Raw genomic sequence first — 13,006 nt, 5'->3', positions numbered from 1 at the left:
AGAGTGGGTTACAGTGATTCAGGCGATCAATGCGGAAGGCTGGGCCATCGCGCCGTTTATCGTCGTTGCGGGCCAATATCACCTCGCCAGCTGGTACCAAGAAAGCAATCTCCCCGGGGATTGGGCTATTGCGACAACTCAAAATGGCTGGACCGATAATGAGACTGGTCTTGAGTGGCTCAAGCACTTTGATCAATGCACAAAAACCCGATCAACTGGTCGCTATCGTCTTCTAATCCTCGATGGACACGAAAGTCACCACTCGGTTGACTTTGAAAAATATTGCGAAGAGAACCACATCATTACGCTATGTATGCCGCCTCATTCATCTCATCTACTTCAACCTCTTGATGTCGGGTGCTTTGGGCCGCTCAAAAAGGCATATGGTCGAGAAATAAAGCATCTGATTAGGTGCTCTCTAACCCACGTTTGAAAGACGGACTTCTTTCCGGCATTTTATGCCGCCCACCAAGCCGCTATAACTGAAAGTAATATCAAGGGGGGTTTAGAGGGGCTGGGCTTGTTCCTTTAGACCTAGAAAGTGTTATATCGAAGCTTGATGTGCAGCTACGAACTCCAACGCCAATCGAGGAGGAGGCTAGCCTTCCCGACCTTTGGGTGCCCAAGACGCCAAAGACTGTCCTCGAGGCCACTTCTCAGTCTGAATACCTTGAAAGACGAACCAGAAGGCACCAGGACAGCTCTCCAGCATCTATTGTTAACGCGCTCAAGTCATTTTCTAAGGGAACGAAGGCGATAATGCATCAGATAGCATTATTAATGTCTGAGAATCACATCCTTCGACAGGCAAATGAGACTCTTAGCAAAAGACGCAGAGCAAAAAAAAGCCGCCTACGTAATGGAGGAAAGATGACTGTAGGTGAGGGTAGGGATGTAATTGATAGCCTAAGAAGGCTATTAGTGTTGATACCTACAACAACGGGGTAAAGAACTCAACGAGAGCTCATAACCTATTATCATGGGGCTCAACTAGGCCGTTCGTATGAGTTTCGCTCGTTTTTTGGCCAAGTTGTAACCCCGCTTTAGACATTACCTCTCTCCACGTAATAATCTCGCCCCTATGACATCACGAGACCAAGTCCACATTTGATTAACGTGCCAGATGATGTGCGACACAGGAATTTTTGTGGTTATGAATTGTTCTTTCTACACAACTAAAGATAAAATTTGCGACCGACTGCAGAAATCTAAACAAATTATTCAGCAACGCAAAAACTCAAGCGCTACGGGCACACCACCAATTCATCGCTTGATATTCCCACTTTTTGGTACTACCAATGCCCAAATCAAAACGCAGCAGCAGCCCAGCTCCAGTAGGCGGGCCTCCCAGCAAGAGGAGTAGCAACCACGTTTCGTGGGCCAATGCGGGGAAAATTTCAAAACAAGCTGACGATATGGTCGACTCCACGCGACCTCGAATTTTCCAATCTGGATACGCTTATGACAGTAGGTTATCACCGTCGAAAAACCTGTTCATGAACGGAAATTCTTATAATTTCCTGGCGGAGCATAAGCTTAGGGATCGCTCTTATGTTGGAAAGTACTTACATCTAAGTGGCAGCGTAAATGACTCTGTTGGTCATTATGGTGCTAATTGCTGTCCCGTATATGGACGGAGTGATGAAACTTCGGCTATGGATCTCCGGGGGGACAGTAGGACTACTTTGTACAATTTTATCGATTCTGCACCGCCTTTCAATGAGTCTATTAGCGGAGAGATCCAGGCTTCTACAACAGCGAACTACACGAACATTCTGCCCGATTCTATACCCTCCGCAGCTGGCAAAGCAGGCATTTGGAATATGCTCCTGGACACCACCTATCATGTGGTAGGTGATGGTTTTGATTACGACTTTTACACCCCGCCCGTCCAGCCAGTACCTGAAGATCGTCAGTCGATTATGGTAGAGGCAGGATTACACACAAACTCGGTGTCAGAGGCGAATTCCGAATCGCCGGTCATGGGAAATTCAGGAACTTGGTGGCAGGAGTCAAGCCCCTGTGGCGCAGCGGCGGAGCAGGAGGACTTGAGAAAGATGCAGAAGCTAGAAACCCCGGGGCTATCCAACAGTTATGTTCCGGATATCAAGTCAACCACGCCAAAGCACCAGGGGCAGCATATCGGTGAGGCCGAACGGGTTGGCGAGCTTTGGTGGGACCGCGACCATATAAACGAAGCCATGCGTGTTCTTAGAAATTTGGAGGTTCAATTACACGACTGGAATAAGCATCAGATCGTTGCCATAACCTCAACAGGTAATGAATGAATTGGGAAAAGCCACTTAAGCCTCTAGGTTGACATATCCCCAATGAGATCGGCGGCATTCAGAATTTAACAGAAAGACGTTGATGCGCAGATGGTGGCCGATTTATCGAGACGTGGTGGTAGGGAAAGGACAGAGCTGGCGAGAGAAAGGCGCTGTAGAACCTGTGGAAAGACTGGACATAATACAAGAACATGTCAGATAGTTGTACGAATATCTGAAGAAGAGTATAGCGATTAGTTTCAATTATTTAGATGCTTTGCTGTGATTTTAAGCTCTATTTTGTCTTGATGGTGGGAATTTCTGGTGCACTCGCTTGGTTGGTGCACTCGCTTATCATATACGTTATGCATTCCTGTGTAAATAAAGGTCTCCTACTTGGCCCCTGATTCAAGCTCATTTTGTATCTTAACCATTCTTGTAACGTTTATCCTTGCGTGAATTTTCTTCAATCAATATATTGTTTCAAGATCAGTTCGCACAGCCCCGTTAACATTCCTGTTGGGCGTCTGGATATTTCTCGTGGAGTGAGACATGAAACTGTAACTCTTCGATACTACATAATTATGATAAGGATGATGATTGATATTTAAATTGCAAGTGACAAGCTGGATGAACTACTCTTGCGTATGACAAAGACATGGTTTCTATATATGGGAGTGAAGGCACCTGATTCTTCAAAATTGCTTTAGTTCTTCTTTTTATTTCTTTTTCACTTGAATTGAATCGTATCGCTATCTCGAGACCGACCGCTTGCGAACTGATCGAGATGGCCTGTATCATCCGTCTTGTTCTTAGCCAATCACAGTAGGTGTTAACTACAATTACTCCATTTATTATTACTTTGGGATCAGGAAATACATGTTGGTCGGAGGGCAAACCCATTCATTACATGCCAAAACCGGATTCCATCAATTAATTCCCCTTTGGGCTTGTTTTCTGTTCAGATAATTTAATGAGAGGGCTCCTTGTAGGCTCAGCCAATTAGCTGCTTGTCCAGCTCTTCATTCTTCAAAGTTTCGGTTTGCATTTATCAAGACTTGCTGGCGGGGAGAAGCAAAGCAAACTTTCAGTAAAGTTCTCCCACCTCTCTTCGGATACGATCGGCGCCGTTATGTAGTCGTCGATCGGATCATGACAAAGGGCCTCCGATCTAATTTGAGCTATGATTGTTTCGTACTGCCCGTCTACCAGGGGATCTTCGCATCTCACTCTGGATACGTCTTGGGCTGGTAAATGGATCAAGGCCTTGCCGGTAGATAGACGTTCGTATAGTTCCAGGACGTCCGGTGAGGTCCCTGAACGTTGAGCGGCCTCGTAAGCCATACGGTGACCGATCGTTTCAACCAACGGTCGGCAAAATGGAAGAATGTGCTGATTGAAAGCCTCGGTCCGATGCTTTCCATATCCTCCAATCTCCGTAAGTGTTGATTGAATTTCGGTCATCAACCGGTGCTCTTGCTGCGCCAAGGGCGTTAACGCGTTCTGACAGGTCGGAAGTTGTAGTTTGCCGCCAAGGAGCTCGGAGACCAAACCTGAGAAGAGAATTTGTCAGTCATTCATTCATTGTTGAGCCAATACGGCAGTTTTCAAGAACACTGAAGGGATGCTTCACTTTCCCGCCCTACGGAGTGTGTTGCCCTCCAGAGTTCCCCTGAAAAGTCAAGTCCAGTTCACTGATCTGATTGAATGCGAAAAGGCCTCGCCATCCGCACCTCTCCGCGAGTTCCCCCAAGACCCGTGATGCTTTGACCACTGTCGCTTTGAAGATGGTGCCAATCGCGTGTTGCGTCGGGTGGGCAGGGTCCGGGCACATGCCCACAGCCCAATGGGCGAATACGGTCAAAACCTTGCCCTGGACCCATCCTTCGACGATAGGGCGCTGCTGAGTGCTGAAGCCGATGATTGGCATAGCCGAATGTCCATCAGGCGCCGTGATAGTTCTTCGCTCGCTGTAGAGAGCAGCTATACGTGTTCCGACTCTGATAGCGGATATGCCTATGATGGAAAGCGACAACGTTCCAACAGCAACACGCCGAATATGGCACAGAAACTCAGCACGCTCACTCTCCGGCTTAGCGGGTGAACCAAGCAGGGCATTATAGGGCAACTGAACACGATTAAATGTCGTAATTGCATGATCCAGTGGTTTGGTACCAGGTCTCGTCGGTAATATTCGCGACGAGACTCCAGGTCGCATCGCATCTGCGTCGCTGAGAAACACAATGAAAGGCTTCACGCCTTGGCTCTTCCCGCGGACCATCAGACGGGCGAAAACGATCGCGACCCGTGGTATTCCACAGTATGGTGTTGTAGGAGGCATTACTTTTGATGCTGCTGTGGTGGGAGTATGCAACTCGAAAGAGCCATCAGCCTGCAGCGTTGCCGTGGTTTCCAGGTTGCGAGCATCTAAGCCGTGACCAATCTCCGTCAGCATGAACTCGCCGCAAATTTCAAAACTCAATAGCTTTGTGAGTAAGTCTTGTAGGTCTGGACGCTCCTTGGCGAAATGGCTGAGCGTTCCTATGCAAAGGTTCACATGAATTGCTGCGATAATGAAAGCCGTCATATCGCGAGCGGCAATCACTTCATGGACTCGTTAGACAATAACACTATACGAAACCATCGTCTGTTGAGGCTTACTGTCGAAATGAAAATCCCAAAACCTCTTGGTTAACTTCTCGATATCGTGCAACGTCAGATCTACCATGCGACGATCTTAGCCTAGTTCGCCGAGAAAGATAGTTGTACGCACCGCTATGTCGACACATCAATTTGGCCCTCTCATAGTGCAGCGCCACGTCTACTGGCCGTGCGGGGGGAACAACATCATAGTCGCGTTGCCAAATGTCTTGGTCGAGGATCGTCTTGGAGTGGAACATTTCTCTCAGTAAATATTATATCAACGACTCGATGCTTTCAGAACGATGGCAGACTCTTGGTCTACATGAATAGGTTCTTCGCAGGTATGGGTTCGTGGGTTGATAATGAATCTTACGAGGTCAGCCTCCACCGGCTTTTAGTAAGTACAGGTTTCGGCAATGTTTGACACATTCTAGATATTGCCATCACACTTGTCCAGCGCTCAAAACTGGCGCTAAATAAATGTTCGAAAACAGACGTCGGTCGATATAGGCGCATCAGCTGTCAGATATGGGAACATGGGATAGGTTGGATGAATTCGCGATACTCATTGTCTTAGCCAATCTATGAAACGCCATTATCGGACACTCTTCCCTGGGTGGTGCATTAATGGGTGAGGATTGGCTCAAGGGGTTTCCAGTATTTTGAGCGCTTGGTAAATCAACCTAGAGCAACATATACTCCATTGTTCAGTCCGGAAGTCTCCTTAACGCAATCCCTAGCACGGCGCTCAGCCTTCTGATGATTTATCTTGCCTATAATCATCGTGCACTGGGGCAAAGATAAGAAATATCGGTAAGCTTTGCCTATGTTGGGTCATTACATACTAATCTAAAACAAGCCATTGGGGCCAATCCCTCACTGCTGCTAAAACAGGAGTAAATTCTATCCTAGGCATTTCTTGACTTTACCCCGAGCCTTTGTATTACTCCTGAGGCCAAAAAGACATATATATGTAGTCATTTGTCTTGCAGCCCAACCTATGATTATACCATATCTCTTGCCACGACAACAAATAACTGCATAGACATATACAAATCGGGTGCCTAGAGATATCTCCTGGTCAAGAGCAAGAGGCATATTGAGTACAGTTTCGCGAAAAAACTGTGCGACTCACCATTTGGATCGGAAGGTCTGAGGCAGGACTGTCAACACGAAAAGGGCAAAGAAGCATTTTTTCCAACTACTGCGCTATGAGCTGCTCACATACGAGCCTGACGGTAGTTGGCGTGGCTTGGCAACATCGATACAAAGAATTTGCAAAAATTCCATATACGAGTGCGAAGACGACTATCACGAGTACCAGTGTCGTGGAATACTATGCTTTAGCTTTTTGGTCAAGAAAGACTCGACAACGTCGACCTTTATCGAAAAGCTGCTGAGGAACCCCAAGCTTCATGCAGTTGTTTGGAATGGTCTTGATGGTACGCTATGCAAGCCTAGGAAGTTTATTCGCAAATATTTTACTGCTTGGATCAGGCGAAGCTTGGAGTCAGGGTCTGAAGGGGAGGATAAAATGGTGGGCCCCTCACCGGAGCGTAAGCTGACCTTAAAAGATTTTGATCTCCAACACCTGGGATTTGAGGTATACATCTGCCAAGTAGCGATGGCAACAGAATGGGAAGCCTATACTGTGGTGGATAATGACGAATCCGATGACGTGATTGACGAGTTTGACATAGTCGATGAGATGGTGTCAGTGTTGAAAAAGGCGGGGGTTGAGCCTAGAGACATGGAATGAGGAATGAGTGAGTTAGCGGGGACTATTTTAACAATCATACCTAGCTACTGTCATTATGTTTCTTCTAGCCACATAAATACTGAAACGGCACGAGACGAGCAAAAGCTTATCCTGATAGTGACTACGGGGCGTCTTGATATGGTTTTATGAGCGAGTACTCCCAAAATCCTCATCTTACATCATTACGATCTAATCAGAGACTTCCCACCCATCCAGTATGTCACATGCTTCAACTTAAGCTAGAGTCCTTCTTACATTCGAAACAGCGCAGAACAACCCAGAAATAAGTATCCGACGTGCCGTAACTGTGTTTGAGGTTGATCGCTTTACTCTGCGTCGTTGTAACAAGGCATTCGACCAAGACGCGTGCATATGCCAGATTTCTTGTGATTCATCACATAGCAGGGAAAGTGGTTTTCAATGGACTTGACAAGGGTGACACGGTTTAAGGCGACGCGAGAAGGGGCTCCGTTCCCAGACAGAGCAGACCGTAGCAGCGCGCTAACAGCGGGTGCCATGAAAAGATTCTTACAGGGGAGAGTTGTGTTGGCTAAAATGTCTGAGTGTCGTGTTGGGCAATACGGTAGGCAACATCTTCGATACAAAGATGCAATATGGACTTCAATGAATACTTCGAGGTAGGAGCATAGTAACAATGTCGGGCTCCTAACTGAGTTGAGCTAAACCGAGTTGTTGTGAGATTCAACACAATGGCATTGGTTATGATCCATCTTATGATAGGCTCAATTTAGCTACCTTGGCCATAAGGGACGCCTTCCCCACACACTACATTGATTTAATCTTGGACAGACCAAGTAAGCGTCCTACTTGGCGACAGATGCAATATGCCCCCATCACCAATCACCAACTTAGTTCTTTGTTATGTTATACGGTTTACGCTCCCACCTCTTACTCCCAAAATGGCCCTGTTTCCCACTCCACTGGATAAACTTGGTGAGACCATATCAAAGCTCCAGTTTGCTGGTCAACACCCCTTTGATAGCCGTTTGGGTGAGACCTCTGCTTCTGACCATTGACTTTCCAAATAGGCTGACCGTTAGAATATTCTCTGCAATAAGGTTGCAGGCCTCCTATACTGAAAGGAGCTGCTAGTTCTGCTTGGCATCGTCTCCAACCTTGAGCCAAGAGCCGGTAAAGTCCATACCGGAGGCTGCAGGAGCTTCCATCAATTGGGAGAGTCCAACAGTCTATCGGACATTTCTCATCATTAATATCTTCGGCTCTGAAGGCCCTGAATTGCAGCAGAACCAGAACGGCACCGTCGAAGCAAAAGACTTGAGGGCACACGTATTTCGCCGCATATCTAACATGTTTGGTCAGCTTGATATCATTTATCCTCTTCGGGGTCAAGACGGAAAAGTCCATGTCAAAGACAGGATCGACAACCTTCAAGAATCTAATACTCACCCTCTTAGCTCTTGTGAGAGCTTCCTTTGATCTGGTGATGCGATGGTTCCATTTTGCCATTCATCTTGGATAAGGAGATTACGTTTAATCTCACCAATCGCCACGGTCTTTCTTTGTTGGCCCACTTTGATAGAAAATACAGAGTCGATATTCTCCGGTATACTGTTTTCTGAAATGGGTTTGATGTGAGACGACTGTGTGAGGGACGGATAGGAGTGCCATGCAGACAGGACTACATTTACCACCTCGGTATTAAACCAGTTTTCGCAATCTGCCTCCGTTTCGAGTCTCCAATGGCGATTATTTGGTGGGACGGCTTGTTGGTTAAATCGCAATCTGTCATCATTCTGCAGTTCCATGAAGCCAGTTTCAAAATCTGAGTGATACTGGTCATCTCTGCCAACAATAGTGTGCGAGGTGACTTTCTTTATAGGCTTGAATGTACGAGCCCAGGGCTTATCAGAGCCGGTCTTGTATCCAGGATTGCTGATGGCATTGTTCGGGTGCTTCAAGATAAGGTCTTTGCTGGTAGACATAATAGGTAAAGTGATAGGCTAGATTTACTAAGCAGGATAAGTCCAATGTTTGAGAAAATAAGTCTGAGTTCGTGGTTGATATATCTAATATGGTTGGATTCATTAGACATTGATAAATCATAAGAATCCTTGAAGCCGGGCGCCGTTGACGATGGTTCAGCCAACAGCCTTGTAGCCTCCAGCGGTTAAAATCATATGCTTCAAGCTGAGATTTAGTACGAGGACCAATAAGCACGCATTGCTAAGCGCCTCAGTAGTCCAGCCCCACGATGTTGGTACTCTATGAAACAGATGGCCAACCAACAGACATTGAGAAGGCTGAGCTCAGCCCAATTGGAGTGCGCATGTGACTTGTAAGACCCTTGTATGTTTTGATTTACGACTCTTTGGCTTACGTACCTCTCGTGAGGTATTGGCATCAAAGAGACTAAAATTAGAAAGAAAATAGGTTGAATGGAATAAAACTTTCTCGTTTTAGTTACATTGTTCTTCAAATGTATGAAGTATTGGGACAATGTTGTTTTAGCTCGTTGTTGTCTGCTTTGTAAGCGGGATTGGAAGGCGGCCAATACAGAGGCGCCCTCCTTTCAATATTTGCGCGCCTAGGGGTACATAAGTTGCTCCCCAACTAAACCCGAATACCATCACCCAGACCACAAGAACGGGGGAATTAGTACCATTGAAATAATAAGTGAATTTTGCATGGATATTTTTATATTCTTGCTAGTTTCGTAAGTATTAATTTATTACCCTGGATGCTGGAAGTTTTGTTTCTGCTTCTGTATATCTTTTTCGTTTAAGTTTGCTGACATCAGCGGGCAGGCGCGCCCTCTGCAGTACAAGTGCAGACACAGAACTCCTTGCTAAAAACTTATAAAAATGAGATATAATATACTAGTAAAGAATATACATACTTCCCTAGTAGCTTGTTCTTATTTCTATATACTTAAAACTCTCGTTTTTATAGTTTGGATAAGGGTATTTGGGCTTAGTTAGAGAGTACCTTATATACCCCTAGGCGCGCAAATATTAAAAAGAGGGCGCCTCTGTATTGGCCGCCGGATTGGAAGGGCCGATGACTAAGCTTGGCTTATCCAATTTTTTCCCGCCGCTGTTCGCCGCGTCGCGCTTTCGCCAGTTCTTTAATCATCCCCTAAAGTTTCGTCGCTAAGCAAATTACCTTTCAAAGCTGAATCTTAACTGCACAATGGAAAACTCAGACGCGAATGAGGCATCAGGCACTCCACGGATTGACATCGTCACCGGAAAAGCCTCTCTTGCAACGAACGTCGTAAGATATATTACCCGCTTTCTCCTTTGTCTACCTGCTGATAAAATTTGGGCTCCAGCAATTTCGGTTTGGTACTCGAACCATCCAAGCTACTGGCTCAGCAGCAGACCGTTGTCACCCCAATGTTCTCCTCCTGCGGATAGAGCAGACATTTGTTCAATATGCTATCCAGTTCTTGTTTCAAGTTCTATCTACAGTAACTGGATCATGGATTGAAAGCAAATTCCCAGAGTGGTTTCTACCAGAAAGAATTGTCCTGAAATTCCAGAAACTGAATTGGGAAGAAGAATTTGACAACGAACTTATTGCGTACCATAAACTACAACCCATTCAAGGTCTCACCATTCCCAAACTCTTCGGCATTACCCAGTATAACAACACTCGCGCTCTGATACTCTCAGACATTGGAGGTTATTGTGTCGCAACTCCTGAAGGCGCCGTACTGGATGAGCAAGATATGAGGCCCCTAACATATCACGCCTTCAAGTCCTTACATGACTTAGGTGTCTCTCATGGGGATGCCAAACTGGATAACTTTCATCTTGTCATAGATGACGGAAAGGATAAAATCATGATAGTTGACCTGGAATCGGCAGATTATGAACAAACCGAGGAAGAACTTGCATATACAGCCAAGACTAAAACAAATTTTGTGATGCGGCAATATGATAATCACTTAGAATGTATGAAACATGATTGTGTACTCCTTCCGAAGCGGCCACTGAGAGCATAAACTTATTGGCCCCCGCCCTTCTTAGTTATTCGGTTTGGAAAATAAGATATGTTGGCAATATATTGGACTTCAGATCTTTCTTTGGGTCAGAGTTATGCGTCCTTTAATATGCAAATTTAAAATCTCGTCGATTGGTTCTAGTAAGTCGCACTGATGTATCACCAAGCCTGCTAGGAAAAGGGAGATGCTTCTGTTTGGCTTCAAGACTTACTGCTCATTTAAAGCCTTACTACCTTCGGACTCTGAATCAAACCCTAAATGGTTTTGTCTATACTTATTCAAGTATTAGATGTTTGCATTCACGGGCCAGGCCAATATCGGAGGGCGCTGAATTCTGCGTGGATGCAAGTTGCTTTGGTTGAAGGACAGATTCTGTGTATGTTGTCGTAAAACCGATCCCCGGTGGCCAGCTTATCACATATCAAATAATGGTTGCTCTGATTTCGTCTGGCAGTATCTTGTCACGAGCTGTATGTTCGCCAGCGCCTTTGTGTTGGATAGGTAGTTGGCTATTATGGCCTAGAAGTATAATTGTATGTCGAGTATAGTATGAAGATGGCAAAAGAAGGTTTCCACAAAACACAGGTGACTGAGAGGCTCTATGAGCTGCTTGACTGCACAGTTATTGTTAAGGGCTCTCAGTCATCTACAGCGACTGTATTAAGAGGCAAACATGATGGGGAAAGGAACGCAATGTAGCCGGGACAGGGTACGGGCTTGGCCCATCTTCAGCCCAGCCGTTAAGTATATGCATCGTTATGCTTCGTCACTACCAACCTTAGCTCACCCTATATCCTGAGCCGGTCTGCCGTCATCCACGTATTCCATTTCGCTACTCGATCTCATACAATAGTGTTGAAGCCCAATAGCATGGATGCTAAAGCCGTGTCTGTCTCATGCGCCGAAGTTATGCCTGATACAGCCTGAGCAGGCTGTAAGCAGCTTTGGCAAGTGTCATCATCTACAACTTGAACTTCAACTCGAGGCGAGGCGACTACTATGGCCCATTTCGTAACTTAGCGTTAGGAGTTGTCTAAGTAAAAAGATCAGAATCATTGCTGAACTCCGCATTTCCGGTTTTATAAACGAAAGCCAGTCGCGAAGCCCTGTTTGCAACGCAACCACTCCACAGTATCAGTTCGCACGCTACAGCATAGTAATAGGGCTACAAAGGATCATATAATATTTACTTGATTGATAACATGGCCTTTGATCCCCTGGTGGGCTTTCACTCTGTCGTGGAAATCAAGAGGTAGTGAGCTATAGGGTAGTTATTTATCGGAGGCTTACTTTTATTCTTGTCCGCTTGTAGCCAATTAGATGCTGTTTAGAATGAGCGGTATCCTGCTTTGACAAGAGGCATAGGCCTTGACTTGCAGTTCCCGGACATCTCTCAATAATAGTTTGTACTCCTACGAGACGACGTTGAAATTAAACTTGATCAAACCGCTCCCTCCGTTTCTTCGCTTAAGTGTTATTCAGTCATGCACATGCCTTTTGCCGTGTTTTTTTATGTGCTATCTCTGAACTTGCTGGCCGACGGCATTATCTGCCTCAAGACTTTTATAATGACCGAGACGAATCAAGATCCTAATCTTCCTCCAGAAACATATCGCTATTAGCACCACCAAAGTCATGACCAACAAGAGTTCTATGACTAGGTACGTAGCAAATCTTGCCGTAAAGCTACTGGTGTACCACACGAGAAGGCCAACCAAGATCTCGAGGACGACGAGATCGACCAGGAACAGAGGTGTCGAGGCTGCGATGAGATCGAGCCTCTGAAAACAAGGTCTCGATCGGTTCAGCGTGAACCGAAGCAGTATGGCGACAATGGCGGCCATTGTGGCGCTCATCAGAATGGCCACCACGGCGGAAGATTCTTCGGTCAGGCCATCAGTTCCCGCCACGGCAAGCGCCGTAAACGTAAGCGATATTGTGCCCAGGTTGGCTGTAAATAGCGAGATGTAGTTAAAATGATGCAATAACCTTGCAAGCACAAGTGTTGACGAAGGGCCCAGTTCTCTCGTTACTATCAAATCGAGGGGCTTGTCAGGTTCCGAAGATACAAAGCTGGATGTTCTCGTCGGACTTACGTTGGAGCATTTCGATGTATTTTGACAATGAAGGTAGGATATATTGCCATTGATGAAGAATATAGAAGATAGCTCAGCATATGTGTACACCACTACTGTATCCTGCATGATTTAATCGACTTGAACTTCACAGCACCACGTTGAATTGAGATCGATCATATCAAAGGTAAAAGAATGTTACCAGATTATTCATCATCTCTACTGAAATGGCAAGTACCTGAGAACTACCACAGTTCGTCCGTTATTATCCATT

General features: G+C 45.8%; 5 protein-coding genes across 6 annotated transcripts; 2 read left to right on the top strand and 3 right to left on the bottom strand.

Annotated features, from left to right (window-relative positions):
- The first annotated feature begins 1,274 nt into the window (after positions 1-1,274).
- On the top strand, positions 1,275-2,552 carry FOXG_14832 (uncharacterized protein). The gene has a single exon (XM_018394888.1). It carries the CDS (start codon positions 1,299-1,301, stop codon positions 2,286-2,288), a length of 990 nt encoding a protein of 329 aa, XP_018254797.1. The 5' UTR covers positions 1,275-1,298; the 3' UTR covers positions 2,289-2,552.
- On the bottom strand, positions 1,609-3,332 carry FOXG_21783 (uncharacterized protein). Its single transcript, XM_018402142.1, has 2 exons — positions 1,773-3,332; positions 1,609-1,713 (listed from the first exon to the last, which is right to left on the bottom strand). The coding sequence occupies exon 1, from the start codon at positions 3,168-3,170 to the stop codon at positions 2,850-2,852; it is 321 nt and encodes a 106-aa protein (XP_018254796.1). The 5' UTR covers positions 3,171-3,332; the 3' UTR covers positions 1,609-1,713; positions 1,773-2,849.
- Positions 3,333-3,909: 577 nt separating this feature from the next.
- FOXG_14831 (uncharacterized protein) lies at positions 3,910-5,258 on the bottom strand (the record flags this gene model as incomplete). The annotated part of the gene is made up of 1 exon (XM_018394887.1): positions 3,910-5,258. Exon 1 carries the CDS (start codon positions 4,852-4,854, stop codon positions 3,910-3,912), a length of 945 nt encoding a protein of 314 aa, XP_018254795.1. The 5' UTR covers positions 4,855-5,258.
- A 2,070-nt stretch (positions 5,259-7,328) lies between these two features.
- Positions 7,329-8,777, bottom strand: FOXG_14830 (uncharacterized protein). Its single transcript, XM_018394886.1, has 2 exons — positions 8,098-8,777; positions 7,329-7,993 (listed from the first exon to the last, which is right to left on the bottom strand). Exons 1-2 carry the CDS (start codon positions 8,631-8,633, stop codon positions 7,579-7,581), a joined length of 951 nt encoding a protein of 316 aa, XP_018254794.1. The 5' UTR covers positions 8,634-8,777; the 3' UTR covers positions 7,329-7,578.
- Positions 8,778-9,789: 1,012 nt separating this feature from the next.
- On the top strand, positions 9,790-10,754 carry FOXG_21782 (uncharacterized protein). 2 transcript variants are annotated; one of them, XM_018402141.1, is made up of 3 exons: positions 9,790-9,924; positions 9,983-10,607; positions 10,683-10,707. In XM_018402141.1, the coding sequence occupies exons 1-3, from the start codon at positions 9,841-9,843 to the stop codon at positions 10,700-10,702; spliced, it is 729 nt and encodes a 242-aa protein (XP_018254793.1). In that variant the 5' UTR covers positions 9,790-9,840; the 3' UTR covers positions 10,703-10,707. The 2 variants fall into 2 exon arrangements, with proteins under 2 accessions (XP_018254793.1, XP_018254792.1); XM_018402140.1 differs by having other exon boundaries at positions 9,983-10,754.
- Positions 10,755-13,006: the final 2,252 nt, after the last annotated feature.

The sequence above is a fragment of the Fusarium oxysporum genome, chromosome 3 (genome assembly GCF_000149955.1).
Source record: "Fusarium oxysporum f. sp. lycopersici 4287 chromosome 3, whole genome shotgun sequence".
NCBI classification, from domain to species: Eukaryota; Fungi; Ascomycota; class Sordariomycetes; order Hypocreales; family Nectriaceae; genus Fusarium; species Fusarium oxysporum.
The sequence above is the reverse complement of the archived record's forward strand: the minus strand, read 5'-3'. Positions and strand labels throughout refer to the sequence as shown.

What these genes read in the sequence shown, in the direction of transcription:
- FOXG_14832 (XM_018394888.1), top strand. Translation starts at nt 1,299, where the DNA reads ATGCCCAAATCAAAACGCAGCAGCAGCCCAGCTCCAGTAGGCGGGCCT.
- FOXG_21782 (XM_018402140.1), top strand. Translation starts at nt 9,841, where the DNA reads ATGGAAAACTCAGACGCGAATGAGGCATCAGGCACTCCACGGATTGAC. An exon ending in CCTCTCTTGCAACGAACGTC is followed by an intron (nt 9,925 to 9,982) that starts GTAAGATATATT and finishes TTTGGGCTCCAG; the next exon opens with CAATTTCGGTTTGGTACTCG.
- FOXG_21783 (XM_018402142.1), bottom strand. Translation starts at nt 3,170, where the DNA reads ATGGGTTTGCCCTCCGACCAACATGTATTTCCTGATCCCAAAGTAATA.
- FOXG_14830 (XM_018394886.1), bottom strand. Translation starts at nt 8,633, where the DNA reads ATGTCTACCAGCAAAGACCTTATCTTGAAGCACCCGAACAATGCCATC. An exon ending in CTCTCACAAGAGCTAAGAGG is followed by an intron (nt 7,994 to 8,097) that starts GTGAGTATTAGA and finishes CAAACATGTTAG; the next exon opens with ATATGCGGCGAAATACGTGT.